Source organism: Cydia splendana, chromosome 5 (assembly GCF_910591565.1).
Source record: "Cydia splendana chromosome 5, ilCydSple1.2, whole genome shotgun sequence".
In the NCBI taxonomy this organism is placed as follows: domain Eukaryota; kingdom Metazoa; phylum Arthropoda; class Insecta; order Lepidoptera; family Tortricidae; genus Cydia; species Cydia splendana.
In genome coordinates, this window is record NC_085964.1 from 8114953 (window position 1) to 8133447 (window position 18495).

Sequence of the window (18495 nt, forward strand, 5' to 3'; positions counted from 1 at the left end):
AAAGATTGCTGGCAAATTCTGTTTAAATTTGTTTTATTGAAAATAAATGAATTTCTATTCTATGTTACATGTTTTGGAACGTTTACTAGCTATAGCTGTCGCTGTCACTGTAATTTGCATAGACCTATATAATAGGGACAAGACATATTGTTCTATACGTACAATTGCTTATAGAAATAGCACCCATTTTGACGGCACACACATAAATATATATCTATCTCGTTTTTACTCAGCACTGTAACCCATAGCAAAAAAAGGTGACAGTATTTCAGTACGGACATAAAGTGTTCCATGAAAATACGTAAATACCTAATGCGGCCGAAAATCCGCCATGTTTAGTCACGCAAATGTCATTGTCTGTCAGTTCAGCAGGTACTTGTCCTGTCAAAAAGTCGTGGTGAAAATTAAAATTATTAATTATCTTTCAATATTTTGCTTGTGATTGAAAATAATTGAAGCCAAATGTGAATAATTACGTCGCGAATATGCCAGTGTGTAGTGTATTAGGGTGCGGCATAAGAAAACCACCAAATCAGCCATCTTTAACCATACACAGGTACGCTATAATTTACATGAAAAATATTGGTTATTGTTAATGTTCCTGGGAAATTTAAGGATGTTTCACATTATAAATAGCAAGGTTCTTCTGTGCAGTTATAGATCATGAAGTGATTGGATTTATTTAACTATATTTTTACGCTTAAATAATGTAAACATTTCAGCTAGGATTGTACTTTATTTATCGACTTTGATATCGATATATTATGATTGCCTATTTATATTTTCTTATTTTATCATGCTACCCCGCTTCAAACCAACTAAATTATCTTAATTTAATAATTAAATCATTTTTATAGCTTACCAAGAAATGAACATAAAAAGAAAGAGCTGGAGATGGAGACCCTGACCGACTCTCGGGAGCACTCGGGTCCGTGGGGTCGTTACTCCACAAGCTGCCCTGCGGGCTTTTTTATATCATTATTATAGTTTTTTTATATAATTCGACATTAAGAGACCATATACATATAGTTGTAATTTATAAAATGGTTAATGTATTGTTATTATTTTGACGTATAAAAATGCCCTTGTGGCCTATTTGCTGAATAAATGTTGAAGAAGTTGAAGAGCGGAAGTCATTCCTTATTTTTGTAATAAAAAAATGTTCTGAAGGTGTTTTGTTTTTTTTCACCCGTCGCTTAATAAGCTTGAATTTTGTATCGCTCTCACTTATAGATACGGCGCACCAAGGTCGAGGTGCAGTGCGGTAGTGTGTTACAGACTCCAGGGTTAGCAACACAACAAAATTGATTGTAATAGAGAGGTAAAGTCCAAGAAAAACACGTACACTTATTCTGACATCCAAAACAGATGGCGCTGTACTGCGCCATGTGTTTTGCGGTCACTAAGTTGTCAAACGTCAACTTTTGAAAATCAGTGTTACCGCAAAAATCGCAATATGTATTGAGTAGTACAGCGTCATCTCGTTTACCTGTCAAATTTGAAGCACGAAATTGTCCTAGACTCCACACATCTTACTAAATCAAAGTATCTTTTCACATAACAATATACTAATAAAGAATTTTTATTTATTTACTTACTTCCTATTAAAACATAAACTCCACAAATAATACATACTTAGTATTTTAAATAAAATGAGCCGAGAACGTTAAAAAGGTATCGATGTATCGATAAAACCTAGTAACAGTAAAAATCTTCTGGGCAGCACTAAAACCGCCATGTTTAGTTCTAAGATGACGTCACAGTGGCACGCATTATTCGTTGACGTTTCACTTCCATAGGTTTCATATTTCAGTGGTAATTTGTCACTGCATTTCTTTTCTCGTGACATTTACGTTGCAACTTGCAAAGCAAATTTTTGCAGTATTTGATTTGCATATTGAAGGTTGTGTCAATTTAAAATACTAAAGATAAATAAATTGATATCTGATCAAAATGACTACGCCACCGGCAGTGCCTCATATTGACCGGGAATTAGATTTATCCAATGCTGGAAGAGGAGTTTGGCTCGTTAAAGTTCCTAAGTATATAGCGAATAAATGGGAAAAAGCCCCAGGAAATATTGAAGTGGGCAAACTAAAAATATCACGGGTTGCAGGGCAGCGGGCCCAAGTACAATTATCTCTCTCAGAAGCTGTGATGTGTCTTAAGGACCCTGGCGAGCAGAGCATACCAAAGGAGCATCGTTTGGACGTTTCAACAGTTACTAGGCAATCTTTAGGCGTTTTTTCTCATGTAGTGCGTGAGTACTCCTGCTTTTAATAAGTTATACAAACCAATTATGCCTTGTAATCTGTTGTTAAAGGACAATGGATCTAAAAGTAACTGACATTTTATTTTTCAGCATCCAATACAGATTCGGTAGTTCCAGAGTCGGAAAAGTTATACATGGAGGGTAGGATAGTCCAGAAGCTGGAGTGCAGACCGTATGCAGACCCAACCTACTACAAGCTGAAGTCTGAATCTATAAGAAAAGCTTCCATGCCACAGCGTCAAGTGCAGCAGCTAGATAGGATTGTACAAAACTTCAAGCCAGTGTCTGACCATAGGCATAATGTAAGTATTCATTGCATTATAGATTTACTGTTCTGAACTTGAAGATATTTTAAAAAATGAGGCAGTAAGAAAACACACTGGCTATTGCAATATATGTTGCAACATGTTACACAATTAAAGTTCTCAATTGAATTTATATTAACTGTGTTCCTCCTGTTAATGTTTATTGTGTATGTGCCAAATACTAAATAATTTAATAATTTATGAATTTGCAGATTGAATACCAAGAGAAGAAGAAGGCTGAAGGCAAGAAGGCCCGGGATGACAAAGATGCAGTGCTCAATGTGCTGTTCGCTGCTTTTGAAAAACATCAATATTATAACATCAAAGATCTGCAAAAGGTAAATTGGCATTCTGGTAGATTCCTTAGCATTTTACTTTTAGTCTTCTTCTCACCATGGTTTTTTCATCCCGTACTCCTGCGTATCTGACCTGAGGGCCGCGACGGTCAGGGCTGTCAGCACTGCTGTTTTCCGGGCTTCCACTGTTTAGAGTTTACAGGAACCTCGACATGAGAGAAGAAGAAGACTTAGTGTGATACTTTTAATTTTTTTTTTTCTCAGATTACAAGACAACCTATTGTATACTTGAAGGAGATTCTAAAGGAAGTATGTAACTACAATCTGAAGAACCCACACAAGAACATGTGGGAGTTGAAGCCGGAGTACCGGCATTACAAGCAGGATGCTCCACCAGAAGCCAAAGAGGAGAAGGATAGCTCCGATAGTGACTAGATTTTGATTATAATAATTATGTGATGATTTGATATTAGTCAATGAAGAAATAATGACCATTACTAATTAAGACAATGAAGAATAAAATATTTTGTTGAAACATGAACGGTTTTTTTAATTAAGTAAGTAAGTTAAATGCCTTGTAGTTTGCTGTCACACTTTAATAAATTTTATTAAATATGCTATACATCAAGATTTTCTACCCTAAATAGGATGATAATTTTGAACATGAGTATTGACAATTGTAATATAAAGCCACAACTTTAGTTGTGTTATATTTAACATTAAATTCTAATATCAATTGAGTATATAATCATCATTCAGTCCATTAGTTAGGCGTTGGTCTCCGCTCATATTGTACCTTAGTATGTTGCATTGTACAGAAAGGCTGGGGATTTCTCTACGACGCAAAGTGCAGTATGAGCTGGAAACCAGCATTTTAATACTTAGAATCTCGCGTCGATTGTCCCCACAGGTGTTTGCCGTAGCGCTCAATTCATGGAGTCATACTTAGATTTCTTGATGTAACTCGCGAGGCAGCAGGAAAGGACGGTGCCGACCAGTGGGAACAGCGCGGTGCCGATTGCGATGCCGATCAGGATGTTCATGTTGCCTTCGAGATATTCCACGATTACTTTGTAGCAGCCCTGAAAATAAGGTTGGTGATGATAATACAGCAGTATAGGATTTACCCTTATATTATACAGACTCTTTATGGCACATCTCACTACAGAAAACAACACAATGAATACGGCGAACTATAATCTAGTCTAGTGTAAGATCCTTTAGTGGGTGTGTACTAAAGTTTAGTACACACCCACTACATCCAATAAACGCATCAAAACTTTCGGCGGCGCCTACACTCATGCAGAGTTGGGCAAAAATTAACTTGAATAAGAATAAGAATAAAAACAGAAATTTTATTCTTATTCAAATCAATTTGAATTAGAATAATTCTTGCACTAGTTATTTTAGAATAAAATTAAGGTGAATAAATCATGTGACTTTTATTTTAAATGCGGAATAAAAAATAGAATAATTATTCTAGAAGTGAGGCTATTCTAACTAAGGTTTTATTCAATTAAAATGTTATTTAGAATTAAGTTAATTTTTGTAGTACAATTGGTTAAATATTGTAAGTTGATTTTCACCCTTCTATTTAAAAGTCGGATTGATTTGATATTTGTTATTATTATTATTTATTTCCAAATATGCAAGTTTACAGTTCTAGACCAAAGCACTTACATACTACAATAATTAACATTAAATTACATTATATTAATACATGCATGTCAAAGAATAATTCAAACCTTATTTCTAACATATATACAGCCATATTATTAAATTACATTATAAATAATTTACGAGTTAACATTATAAGAAATCATTAATTTTATTTTATATAAGTAAGTCAAATATAATACCATCATAATAATATATAAATCATGTCAAGTTTGAATTAATTGCCTACCTATATAGCTCTGCAATTGCCAAGATACAGCCTAACTACTTTACTTTAGTTTAGGTATAGGTACACATTGAAGAGTTCCGCTATACGCTATCTAGTTCTATCATCCGATCAGGGTGCTTAGCCAACATGCCAAACGTTGACGCTCCGTAGAGTTGCGCATAGTCTCTCTCTATCACTCTTACATATTAGTGCGATACAGAGACAGCGTTTCGTTGTCGTAGCACTCGTAGCGCAAACGATTGGGTGCCTAGCTAAGATGCCAATTTTTGTTTTTAATTTAATAACCAAATCATAAGGTACAATTTAGCTGTTTTTAGCGCTTTCTGTCTCTATCACTCATACATATTAGTGCAATAGAGAGACAGAGATAGCGTTTCGCTGTCGTAGCGCAAACGATTGGCATGTTGGCTACGCACCCAAGGTGCTAAGCAAAGATGATAATTTTTGTTTTTAATTTCATAACCAAATCATTAAGTAAATTTAGCTTTTCTGGGGGCCTAGCCAAGATGCCAATCGCTTGTGCTCCGACAACGAAGCACTTTCTGTCTCTATCACTCTTACATATTAGTGCGATAGAGGGACAGAGATACCGTTTCGTTCTCGTAGCGCAAACGATTGGCATATTGGCTACGCACCCAAGGTGCCTAGCCAAGATGTCAATTTTTGTTTTTAATTTAATAACCAAATCATAAGGTACAATTTAGCTGTTCAGGGGGCCTAGCCAATATGCCAATCGCTTGCGCTCCGCCAACGAAGCGCTTTCTGTCTCTATCACTCTTACATATTAGTGCGATAGAGAGACATATAGCGTTTTGTTGTCGTGGCGCAAACGTTTGGCATGTGGTCCATGTGCCTTGCCAAGATGCCAATTTTTGTTTTTAATTTAATAACCAAATTAGGTAAATTTAGCTGTTCTGGGGGCCTAGCCAACATGCCAATCGCTTGCGCTCCAACAACGAAGCGCTTTCTGTCTCTATCACTCTTATATATAAGTATCTGTCTCTCTATCGCACTAATATGTAGGAGTGATAGACAGAAAGCGCTTCGTTGTTGGAGCACAAGCGATTGGCATGTTGACTAGGCCCCCAGAACGGTTAAATTTACCTGATGATTTGATTATTAAATTAAAAACAAAAATGGCATCTTGGCTAGGCATCTTGGGTGCATAGCCAACATGCCAATCGTTTGCGCTACGACAACGAAACGTTATCTCTGTCTCTCTATCGCACTAATATGTAAGAGTGATAGAGACAGAAAGCGCTTCGTTGTTGGAGCGCAAGCGATTGGCATGTTGGCTAGGCCCCCAGAACAGCTATACCTAATGTATGGTTATTAAAATAAAAACAAAAAATTGGCATCTTAGCTAGGCACATTGGGAGCGTAGCCAACATGCCAAACGTTTGCGCTACGACAACAAATGCTATCTTTGTCGCTCTATCGCACTAATATGTAAGAGTGATAGAGACAGAAAGCACTTCGTTGTTGGAGCGCAAGCGATTGGCATGTTGGCTAGGTCTCCAGAACAGCTAAATTTACGTAATGATTTGGTTATTAAATTAAAAACAAAAATTGTCATCTTGGCTAGGTTCCTTGGGTTCGTAGCCAATATGCCAATCGTTTGCGCTACGACAACAAAACTCTATCTCTGTCTCTCTATCGCACTAATATGTAAGAGTGATAGAAACAGAAAGCGCTTTGTTGTTGGAGCGCAAGCGATTGGCATGTTGACTAGGCCCCCAGAACGGTTAAATTTACCTGATGATTTGATTATTAAATTAAAAACAAAAATTGGCATCTTGGCTAGGCACCTTCAAAATCGAATCGAATCGAAGGCACCTTGAGTGCGTAGCCAACATGCCAATGGGTTGCGCTACTTCAACGAAACGCTACCTCCGTCTCTCTATCGCACTAATATGTAAGAGTGATAGAGACAAAGCGCTTCGTTGTAGGAGCGCAATCGATTGGCATCTTGGCTAGGCCCCTAGACCAGTTAAATTGAACCTAATGATTTGATTAGTAAATTAAAAATAATACGGTTACTAAAACTATGCGTTATGCGACAGTCAATTTGTAAGATTTTATTCCATAAAATAGGTATAAATTAGACAAGAGACTAACTACTATTACATCTACCTAACTATACGTAATTAGTACCTATACGATACCCGAACTACCTTTTTATTCGTGGAATATTATTTCAATTAAAAATCATGATTATATTTATTTGATTAAGAATAAGTTACTCTCATTCAATTTTTTCTCATACGAATTATTCCCGACCAAAATTATTTGAATATTTTTGACGGGAATAAAATCGAGATGATTTTATTCCTACGAATTCTTATTCAAATAATGATTTTATTCTTGAATGCCCAACACTGCACTCATGTACGAGTTACTTGACGCACTTCGAAGTGTTTGCTTATGGCACATATTAGGCACTTTAGTATGCAGACAGATTTCTCGTTTACTGACTGCTAAATATGCTGTATGGGTGAAACTGTTTTTTCATGATTACCTCCTGATACACGTGGCTATAGTTGGCAGTGATGCAGTCGTCGGGGTTGACGCAGCACGACAGAGGGATGGAGCGCTGCACGCGCACCCAGTCCGTGTAGTTAGACACGCCGCAGCAATGTAGCTGGAAAACACGTAAAACTAAGTGAAAATTATCCAGACTACATACAACAAATCTATTCGGGAATCTAGCGAATGAAATAGGCACCTTCTTATATAAGAAAGATGTGAATTCTTAACCTTTCTATAATCACCGTTAGGTGCTTGGTAGAAATGGGCTCAGTTTCGCAAGCAAGTTCACACTCACAGTAGACAGAGCCAAGTCACAATTGCCCCTGTGCCGGTCGCTGGACACGAGCGTCTGCGTGAGTCCATCGTAAAGACCCTTGGAGGTCTCGCGGTAGAACGCCACCGATGCGAACATCATGACACACTTACAGTAGCTTGAGCCAAATCAAAGTTGCTCCTGTGCCGGTCGCTGGACACGAGCGTCTGTGTGAGGCCGTCGTACAGGCCCTTGGAGAAGGTGTCGCGGTAGCACGCCACCGACGCACCCACGCCTGCGTCCATCATGAAGATGCAGGCCAGAAAACCGCCGTACTGGAAAAAGAACGTAAACCAATTTAAGTACTAGAAATTAGTCTAGGGATTTCATGTTTGTTGGTAGTTTCCTGTAATCTAATTCCACAGTAGATACTTAAATGCCAATTATGGCTCGGCGTATAAAGGAATAAAACAATATGGTCTTTTTTTATGGTATAGGAGGCAAGCGAGCAGATGAATCGCCTGATGGTATGCGATTACCGCCGCCCATGGACACCTGCAACACCAGAGGGATTGTAAGAGTGTTGCCGGCCTTTAAGACGGGAGTACGCTCTATTCTCGAAGGTTTGAAGGTCGTATCGTATCGGTCCGAAGGGACGGCGCGCGAACTCGCATGCGATTTTAGTTACATTGCGGACTGTTGGTTACATCCAATTCAACCGACCGATCATAACCCGCAATGTAATGAAACTCGCATGCGAGTTCTCGCATCGTCTAACTGAGCCCAAACTTACGATGTACAGCAGCACGGGCTGGCCCTTGATGATGCAGGAGAAGGCCACGGAGCTGACCAGCACGATGAGCGCGGCGATGCCGATCATGGCGTGCGGTGCTGTGCCGGAGAACTCGGATGACAGCTGCATGTACTTGTACAGGTCGAATTCCGCCCATAGCCCCACTATTAGTAGCAGCAGGCCTGATAACTGGGAACAAAACAAAACTTCTGTTAGGTAGGTGTACCTCATGTCACGTGTAGGTACCTACTTTCGGTAGCTAGGGAGATAAAAAGATCCATCGTAAAGAAATATTAAAATTTAAATTAATAGTTGCATAAAATGGACTTTTGTATAAAGATTTCAAAGAAAGCCTATCCATGTTGTCGAGGTACTTAATATTAATTTCTCTTAAAATACCTACATATACCTACCACCATTGAACCTATTTGAACATTCATATTGGATTTCGTAGACTTAAAATTAAAAAATACATGTTTCTAAATGTTAAAATTGAAAAATATTTCGCTGTTTTAAAAGCTCCAAAACTTTTGGCTTATCAATATGTAACATCTGTCAGATGATAACACCTTGTTTTCACGTGTGATATCACAAAAACAACTCACCCAGAACACGATGTTGAAGATGAACAGAAACGTTTTCAGGCAGGCAATCACCGCCACGTTTTTGAATTGGTTCCCCATTACTGCTTACGTTGTTTCATTCATGGATTTAAGGAAAATGTTGGATGAAGTGTTTAGCTTGGGGCTGGGTTGGTTGTTGTGCGCGGTATGTTGATCGCCGCAACGCGCATGTGCGGATCCTGGCCGTATATTCCCATTGATTCCACGAGCGCAAACTTGTCTCAAGATAACAAATTTAACGTGACCTCTGGATTCGTAACAATAACAACTAAATTGGAAAATAGACACTAATAACATGGTGAGTAAATCAAATTTTAGGCGATTGAAATGACACCTTATGACACCCATGGATTAGGTACTATTCCCATCGCTAAACGAATTACCTGCCTCAAACAAAATATGTACGTAGTAGGTACCTACTGTCAGGCGTGGCTCACTCCGGGATTTCGTCGCTTTGCTACAGGTAGCTAAAAGTACATCCGTTCCACACCAATTTTGGTGGCTATGGTTAGCCACAAAAATTGGTGTGGAACGGATGTATATGTGGCGCTGTCGCCACGTAGCGGCCATATCTGTCCTGATCGTAATTAACAGACGCGTTTTGTTAGAGAGTGTACCTAGTACTATTATTTATTCTGTGCTACGGTGTGATATTCAATTACGCACACAGTTGTTGTTCTAGAGGTCTCAATGTTCCTCATACTTGGCTATTGGCACTTGTTTGGTAAAATGTAGGAATACGGGGCCTGCCTTCAGCGCATGCGTAGTGGCATCGGCGCCTTTATTTTGTAAACAAATACGTACCTAAGTGCAGTTCTTATATACAGGGTGTACCTAATCGTTAAGTGTATATATCTAGGTGATTATTCCACAAATATAACAGTTATAATTATAACAAAATACTTTCAACTGATGTCGAATATAGGTAGCACCTTATGCATAATCAATTAATCAGTAAAACCGCATCACCGCTTTTAAAATAAATTTAGATCCAGAAAACATCCAAAATTGACCAAATCAAGTAATTAATTAAGTTTAAACGCTCCCAATGTTTATACCTATACTTAGTAAGTACGATGTTCATTGAAAAGCTTTAATTATGTATTTGCTGTAAGAGATAATAATGAGGTTAATTATTAACATGATCAAACTCTAATACTTAAAGTAATAAAAAATCTAACGTTTATCGCCCTGGTTACCAGTTACCTACATTAACGATTATACACTGTACCTATATGCTCAGAGAAAAGTTACACGTTAATGTAAAATATTTTAGCCATGCACAAATTATACAATTAGTAAGTTGATGGCGCCATCCAGCCCAGTAAATTACGCGGTAATTAACTGGGCAAGCACTGACGATGACGTTTTACAATCTAGTTACCTCAGCTCAAAACATGGCGCCATGGCGCCATACAGCTGTCCAATTTGAGCTAAGTAGGTAACAATGTTTCATATGAAAACGTTATGTACCTAGAATACTTACATACGTTAGCCATAAAAAATAAAAACAGATCAAGGTGGCATAACAATTATCTATGTGTTCTTGGTACTTTCTGGAGGATTTAAATTTGGCCAGACCCTTTCTGCTCCAGAACTTAACTTACTTTCTGCTCGCTTAAAATCATATTTTAGGCCCATAATAAAAATAACACATAAAATAATCATATTGTAGGCACGTAATTAATACACATTGAACGCCGCGCTTTTATTTTGCATTCTAAAATCGCTTACATGTGCCCGGCGTGGCAGCGAAAGGGACCTAAGTAAGTTAAATAGGTACTCGCTTTTACTTAATTTATTAAGGAGCTAATATCCATCCAATAATCTTAAGCTTTTCATCCGCTGAAATTCAGCTTCAGCCGCAGGCGACTGGCCCATGTTGCACCGTCGCCGGCGCCCGCGCCAGTTTACCTGCGACTACACCTGCGCGCGCACCTCCGCGCCGCGGCCTTCACGAATCGCACGCCAGTGAATTACGAATGTGTTCTTTTTAAAATTTTAACGGCATTATGTTTTGCTACAGAAGTTTATTTATTTTTGGCATTATTTTTTGGAATTCATCGGTTTCGCCAATTGCCGATATTGAAAGTGATGATGGTGAGAAGAAAATTATCTAATTTATAAAATAAATACCTAGATCATACATATAAAAATGCTTAACGTTCACGGTCATAGGTAGTAAGTAGGTCTTAAAATGTAATTCTTTTCCATCACTAAATCTCTATTCTATTTAGGGACCTATGTACCTCGAAATTTCGACATTGAAAAAGTTCGGAAACTTCTCATATTTTTAATAGAAAATTTTCCTGAAATTTCCACGATTTTTTTTAATTTTTTTTTGTATAAGTAATTAAGTAAAATTAAAATACCTAAGGTGCAGGGGGCAATTACGACTGTCAACTAATCGAAATATTAACTAGAGTGCCATATATATTATGTCCAGATAGCGAAAAACCTTATTTGGTTTAATTAATTATTACTTAATAGTTTTCCTCTAATCTGGAGGTAAAGGAATATTTTCCGTATATTTAGGGTTCCGTACCTCAAAAGGAAAAAACGGATCCCTTATAGGATTACTTTGTTGTCTGTCTGTCTGTCAAAATCCTTTATCTCGGGAACGCGTCTACAGTCCCTGAATAAAAAAAAACTTCTTAGTTAACGTAAAAAAGCTTACGGCTTTTTAATGCCGCAAAAAACGTACCTATACTTCGACGCCCTCAAGGGAATCAATATTATACTACTTTCCGTTGACCCAGAACTAAGAAAGGCAAGTAGGTAATATTCGTCTAGTACAGGGAAAGATCTGAGATTTATAAATTTATAAAAATAAAATAAGTTAAATTTGTACAGAACGCTCGGATGGCCGAGTCCGACTCGCACTCGTCCGGTTTTTTTTTCAAAATGTAAGCCCAGTAGTTACTGAGATAAGGGGAAGGTTGGATTTTCACCTATTTTCTTAAATAACTATCTACCTATCTATTTATTTCATTTCTAATTGAATACCACAAAAGTGACCGCCATGTTCAAAATTTATATATTAATTCTAGCGTAACTCTAGCTTACGCTAGAATTAATCCACGTCAGACTTTTACGCTACCGACTTACATTAGGTAATATGTAGGTACGAGTAGGTACGTGTACCAAATTTGAGTGACACAATACAATACAAATACTCCTTATTACACACCTCAATAGAGAAAGCAATACAATTAAATAACTCAAGAAAAGGTAAACAACAGGCTAAAAATCTCTTCCAGACAACCAGAGATCCATAGTGATGCTATTAGAGTTCTGTTTTTGGGACGATCTCCTAAAAAAATATTTGGTTTCCTCTCACATTATCCATAATTTTATTCTCATCTCACTATTTGTATTTCCTATAGCAGGGAAGTCCTATAGTAGGCATTGAATATATACAGACACGGTTATTTGCGTGAAGGTAAACACTGAATTTATTATTTACTTATTTAATAACGACACCATGACTAGATTTGCGTTTCGACATTTCAAGTATGTACTTTATTTTATAAAATTGGTATTTTTACGTTTCAGAATTTGGTCCCCTTATTTTAGAACAGGTAGGTACAAAAATGTCTAAAAAAATATCTGTAATCTGTAATAGTATTTTATACAATCGTGATATAATAGAAAGTTTTTCAGTCGAGTACCGTGTTTAGACAACGAAGCTTGCTGAGTTGTCTAAGTAAGGTACGAGATTGAAAAGCTTGATTATAATAAATAATTCTTTTGAGCTATGGTTTTGTTTCGTCCTCTTGATCGCGGCGAGCTGTGATTGGTAAATTTCATTATTGTTGACTGACTCGAAATGAATATTATAGTTGAGTTGGGAGCCCATACATTAAAAATACCCAATTGCAGTTTGGTATAAGAAATCTTAATTCAAGAATTACAGTCGACGAGTAGAAAAAGTGTATTGTGTGTGTAGATGGTATATTCCAGTTCAAAATAAGATGATTGTCTTGATTGATGCTATCGAAATGTTGATGATATCACTACATTTAGGTACTACTAGTACAGGCAAATCGTATTCATTATAAAAAAAAACTATGATAACTTGATAACCCGCCCATATATAGTTGGTTGGCCGTACATATTTAAACGTGCTTACTCTTAACCTACATAATTTGCTCATTCGGTTTCCGATTCCGTTGCGCACGATTGTTTGGGGTTAATTTTGTAATTTGAGCTCAAGTGTTAAACTGCGATATGCGGTTATGTAACTGTTTAATTCGCCTACATTTAGAGTCCTTTCTCCGTTTAATTGAACTTTAATCACAGATTAAAGTTATTGTTAACATAATTTAACTAAGTACCTAATATGTAATATATACCTACTACGACGGCTAAACTGATTTAGAAAGGTATAATTTAATATGGAGATACGCACTCACTGATGATCATCAAAATTCTTAGGGTACCTCCTGAAGTCCTATAAAGCTGAAATTTGGTATGCGCGCTATCTAGTATTAGCACACAAACAAAAAAAAATGTAAAACTTGGAAATTTTACCTCCAAACCCTTTAAGCGGTAGGAGATGGAAGTTCGTATGAGACTTCCGCAAATTTTGATGCTGAAAATCATAGGGACTCCTTGTTATAAATAATAAAAAATATATTTCAGGATTTTTAGTATTTACTATCACCCCCACCCTATAAAGTAGGGGATGGAACTACGCAACATAAGTAATAAAAGCAACTTCCAAAAAGAAGTGAAATTCCACACCAAAAACATTTTCATGTAAAATAAAATGCTGGCAAGAAAAGACGTGACCGTATGGGTCGCACTGTCAAAAAGTTATCAGATCTCATGTAGAGGCAAGCTCCTACTATACACGCCCTAACTCTACAATTAAGCCCTAACTTCTCAAACTCTACACCTTAGTAGAGTATAATAATAGTATAATAATACAAAAAAGCATTGCGTTTAGCTTTTATTACGAGGCTAGAGCACAGAGGTCAACGTAACTCTTATCTGGTTTTGATATGATTTTTGCGATTGTGCAAAACGGAACAAATAAAGTTTCCTCCGATAACAGGACACTCAACCACGATCTCTAAAAAAAAAATATTTTGCATATGAAGTAACAAAACATTGTAAGCTATTCTTTTGAAAGTTTTACATAATTTGCATCTTAATGTGCACGTGTGAAAGTTCTCCCGTAACAGCTGAGACGTTTATTCCCAGCCTTATTATAGACCTTGAGCTGTTACATTAAGACATATAATTGGGTGGCATTGAACTCGTGTGTCAGCCCAGGCATCGCCCACTGGCTTTTTAATCCATTTCGCATAATGATTATAAATCACTCTCAAATCAAATAAATTAATCGACTTGCGATTATGCTTTTATGCTTTTATTACCAACCAAAAACAAAACAACCTTTTTACATGTTTCGCTTCATCAACGCAGACAAACTGATTAATTATGACATGATATTTTTTCGCATTTAGGTACCTACTAGGTGTGGTCTAAATACCTACATATTTGAACAGTATATGTATTACCTAATTAAATAGTTATACAAAAGTAATGATAATTATTAGTTAGTATAGTATTCATCATGTAATTAGGTATACCTACCTATTTAAATGCTTTTTTTGGCTTTTAAATATCCCCATACAACCATTTCCAGTCGCCGTTACGACGCGGTGTTGACACATCTTGTGTCGACACCATCTGTTTCGGTCACAATTCCAGTCGCAGAGTCGTCGCCGTGTCGACACAGTTACCAGAAATGGGGAAGGGTCGACACATGACACAAAGTGACATAAAGTGTGGTCGCCGTGTGCACACATTGTTTCGGGTTTGCGACTACTTTATGCCAAAATCATTCGTTCATTCGTTCATTTTGTTCCTGTCAAATGGAAACTGTCACATGGAAAAATACTTAAATAAAAATAAGTGACATTAATACGCCATCTCTTAAACGGATTACAAGACGTAATTATATATTGTTTGCATTTATATTACAATATGACTTAAATTATTATGGGGAATTAAACTGCTCGAGTGATTTGATAAACTAAGTGTAATATAATCAACGCGCCACCACATTGTTTTAGTTTAGCCGGAAATTAAATTGTTTACTTCTCAGTGCCTGTGTTCATAACTATATTATTTGAAGCATTTTTAGTACTTCGATGCGTATACTATACTTAAATAACAGAAATAACGCTTTCCATACTACGAAACTTGTTAATTATGATGTATAAATATGGTTCAAGGCTGAGAAATATTGCAGTCACAAATGTTTCGACTTTGTGTCGACTCTGTGTTGACACATGACACGCGCTGTCAAAAGTAATAACAAAGTTACTGGTATGTTACTGGATTTGCAAAATGGCTCCTTGTGTTGATTTGTTTTCAGATATTCTCAAAGTGTAAAAATGCCGTGGTCAGAGATGGGCATTAATCGATTAACTGTTTATTCGACTAATTAATGGAATAAAAAAAGTTAATTCTCAAATTTTAATCGCGATTAGTTTAGTCGACCTAACATAGATTGAAATTGAATTAATCTGAATATTAATCGAATAAATTATCGATTAAATCTCGATTGAAAGTTGACAGGGGGCCATTTTTGTACGTAAAAATAATAGAAATGTCTTGCATGCAGATGGTAGCAAAACACTTTGTCATAAAAGTCGAGATGGGTGTCGATATATAGGTTTTAGGGAGTGCCGATTTCGAAAATAATGACCATTTTGGAATCCGAAATGGCGGCCATGCACTGTGTCATAAAAGTCGTCATGGATGTCGTTTTATACGTTTTAGGGGGCCCCAATTTTGAAAAAGATGACCATTTTGGAATCCAAAATGGCGGCCATGCACTATGCCATAAAAGTCGTCATGGGTGTCGTTTTATAGGTTTTAGGGGGCGCAGATTTCGAAAATGATAACCATTTTGGATTCCAAGATGGCGGCCATGCACTATGTCATAAAAGTCGTCATGGATGTCGTTTTATAGGTTTTAGGGGGCCCCGATTTAGAAAATGATGACCATTTTGAAATCCAAAATGGCGGCCATGCACTATGTCATAAAAGTCGTCATGGGTGTCGTTTTATAGGTTTTGGGGGGCGCAGATTTAGAAAATGATAACCATTTTGTATTCCAAAATGGCGGCCATGCACTATGTCATAAAAGTCGTCATGGGTGTCGTTTTATAGGTTTTAGGGGGCGCAGATTTCGAAAATGATGACCATTTTGGATTCCAAGATGGCGGCCATGCACTATGTCATAAAAGTCGTCATGTATGTCGTTTTATAGGTTTTAGGGGGCCCCGCTTTCGAAAATGATGACCATTTTGGAATCCAAAATGGCGGCCATGCACTGTCATAAAAGTCGTCATGGGTGTCGTTTTATAGGTTTTGGGGGGCGCAGATTTCGAAAATGATGACTATTTTGGATTCCACTTTTATGACAAAATACGTAGCCGCCATCTTGGATTATAAAATGATCATCGTTTTCGAATTCTGCACTCCCTAAAACCTATAAATCGACATCCGTGACGACGCAAGTTATCTTTATTTTCAGATCTAACAAATTGCTACAGAATACAAAGGACAAAAAAGAAGCGAGGAGGTAATGAAACATGCAAAAATACAGATGATTCCTCGACGCAATTGGGTGATTCTTAAATTGTGTCCAGATTTTTTTTGTCATAAAAGTTTATATTTTTCACATATTACTAAATCTATGGCAAAAGTTATAATATTGCAATGGATTCCATCGCATGTAGGTATAAGTGGCAATGAGACAGCTGATGCATTAGCAAAACAGGCATGCAGCGATGGCATTGAATTTCACTTGAAACATTATATGGGGGCAATAATGACTGTTTACATTTAGTCAAATTAAAGTGTCGCGAATTGTGGAAGGAATATTTCGACGAGAGATCTAGGGACAAAGGTATTTGGTATAAGACAATACAGCCACAACCCTTTAATTCTCCTTGGATTGATAATAGTGTGTTGTGTAGGCAGGATCTAGTTTTATTATTGAGATTGCGCTCTGGACACATTCCATTGAATAAGTTCGCCTACCTCATGCGTAAAGTGAATTCGGAATTATGCACCTTATGTAATCGCGTCGAGGATGTGTATCATATTTTAATGGAGTGTGTCCGAAATGAGCGACTTAGAAGACAGATATTTCATGACAATGACAGTTCCATTGGGTTATGTAATACCTACCTTTCGAACCCCATGTTGTTGTTGGTTGTTGAAAAGGTACTAAATATTGTTAAGTGCGGTCTGAGGGACAGAAATGTGTGATGTAATTAAACTAGATGTAGCTATTTACTTTCTTTTAACTTTGTTAATTAAGTCTGTTTTTTATGGGGTGACATATTCGTTCAATCGAAAAAGCCCCTTATAAAGGAAAAAAAAAAAGTTCCGTGACATTTCGACCTTGTAATTTTTTAAGTAAATGTTTTTGTTTATCTATGAGGATCTCACTAGAATAGTATAATCAAGGTATGTTTATATTTGATGAATGAAATAGTAACGCAAAAAAAAAATATTTGTGTCTTATATTCCTGCCGAAGACTTTTATTTTACCTTTTCCTTCTACACAAGTTTGGCCAAGTAATAAGAATTTAGGGCACTCAATTTTATTTTCACTTCTACAACAGTAAAGCTACGAGGCCATGTTTTGGTATCGTTTTCGTATAAATTCGCAGTACCAAATTTAGTTAAGGTATCACATTGACACCATTCCGAAGTAAAAACATATAAACTTATTAAAATACTTTCTTTTAAACTCCTCTTCACGCTTAAACTGCTGAACAGTTTTAATTTAAATTTGGTACACATATATTTTGAGTCCCGAGACAGGATATAATAAGTTATCTCAAAAATCACCCTTTAAAGGTGTGAAATGAGGTGTAGGGGGGAATTCAGAATTGACTTCTTGAAGTTAATACTGTTTAAGTTTAGGTTTGAAGTCATGTTTTTTCATCATTTTTAACTAAATCAAAGATGTAGACCATCCCAAATTTCATATAAATCGGTTCAGCGGTTATTGATTTCCCGTACAAATTTCCACGCCACTTTTCACACCTTCAAAAGATGATTTTGGTTATAAGATCTATCCTATGTCCTGTTCCGGGACGCAAACTATTTCTATACCAAATTTCAACGAAATCGGTTCAGCGGTTAAGCGTCAAGAAGAGTTTCAAAAAAACCGGCCAAGTGCGAGTCGGACTCGCCTATTAAGGGTTCCGTACATTAAGTCCGACTCGCGCTTGACTGCACATTTCTAATAGGTTTTCCTGTCATCTATAGGTAAAGAACTATTTTGTGTATTCAGACGGACATACATACAGACGCACGAGTGATCCTATAAGGGTTCCGTTTTTTCCTTTTGAGGTACGGAACCCTAAAAAGATTTATTTTTATTTTGTGGAATGGTGTCAATGTGATATCTTAAATGGATTCAGCACCCCAGATTTATACGAAAACGATACCAAACACGGCCTAGCACCTTCACTGAT

The 18495-nt window shown here is 36.9% G+C and overlaps 3 protein-coding genes across 4 annotated transcripts in view; 2 read left to right on the forward strand and 1 right to left on the reverse strand.

Annotated features, from left to right (window-relative positions):
• Positions 1-1841: 1841 nt before the first annotated feature.
• On the forward strand, positions 1842-3414 carry LOC134790591 (general transcription factor IIF subunit 2). Its single transcript, XM_063761439.1, has 4 exons — positions 1842-2260; positions 2363-2574; positions 2790-2915; positions 3138-3414. The coding sequence occupies exons 1-4, from the start codon at positions 1954-1956 to the stop codon at positions 3306-3308; spliced, it is 816 nt and encodes a 271-aa protein (XP_063617509.1). The 5' UTR covers positions 1842-1953; the 3' UTR covers positions 3309-3414.
• Positions 3415-3468: 54 nt separating this feature from the next.
• On the reverse strand, positions 3469-9180 carry LOC134790592 (tetraspanin-7-like). Its single transcript, XM_063761440.1, has 5 exons — positions 8960-9180; positions 8355-8543; positions 7735-7896; positions 7298-7420; positions 3469-3955 (listed from the first exon to the last, which is right to left on the reverse strand). Exons 1-5 carry the CDS (start codon positions 9035-9037, stop codon positions 3800-3802), a joined length of 708 nt encoding a protein of 235 aa, XP_063617510.1. The 5' UTR covers positions 9038-9180; the 3' UTR covers positions 3469-3799.
• Positions 9181-10897: 1717 nt separating this feature from the next.
• LOC134791094 (uncharacterized) overlaps positions 10898-18495 on the forward strand; it is a 37975-nt gene continuing 30377 nt past the window's right edge. Inside the window, exon 1 of one of the 2 annotated variants that reach the window (XM_063762124.1) lies at positions 10898-11077. In XM_063762124.1, coding sequence (XP_063618194.1) covers positions 10990-11077 — 88 coding nt within the window. In that variant the 5' untranslated portion in view covers positions 10898-10989. The remainder of the gene's footprint in view (positions 11078-18495) is intronic. The other variant, XM_063762125.1, reaches the window with a different exon arrangement.

Coding starts and splice junctions, on each gene's coding strand:
- LOC134790591 (XM_063761439.1), top strand. CDS start 1,954: ATGACTACGCCACCGGCAGTGCCTCATATTGACCGGGAATTAGATTTA. Junction 2,261..2,362: donor CGTTTTTTCTCATGTAGTGC/GTGAGTACTCCT, acceptor TTTATTTTTCAG/CATCCAATACAGATTCGGTA. Junction 2,575..2,789: donor TGTCTGACCATAGGCATAAT/GTAAGTATTCAT, acceptor ATGAATTTGCAG/ATTGAATACCAAGAGAAGAA.
- LOC134790592 (XM_063761440.1), bottom strand. CDS start 9,037: ATGGGGAACCAATTCAAAAACGTGGCGGTGATTGCCTGCCTGAAAACG. Junction 8,544..8,959: donor TCTTCAACATCGTGTTCTGG/GTGAGTTGTTTT, acceptor TTTTGTTCCCAG/TTATCAGGCCTGCTGCTACT. Junction 3,956..7,297: donor ATAGCCACGTGTATCAGGAG/GTAATCATGAAA, acceptor CCTTATTTTCAG/GGCTGCTACAAAGTAATCGT.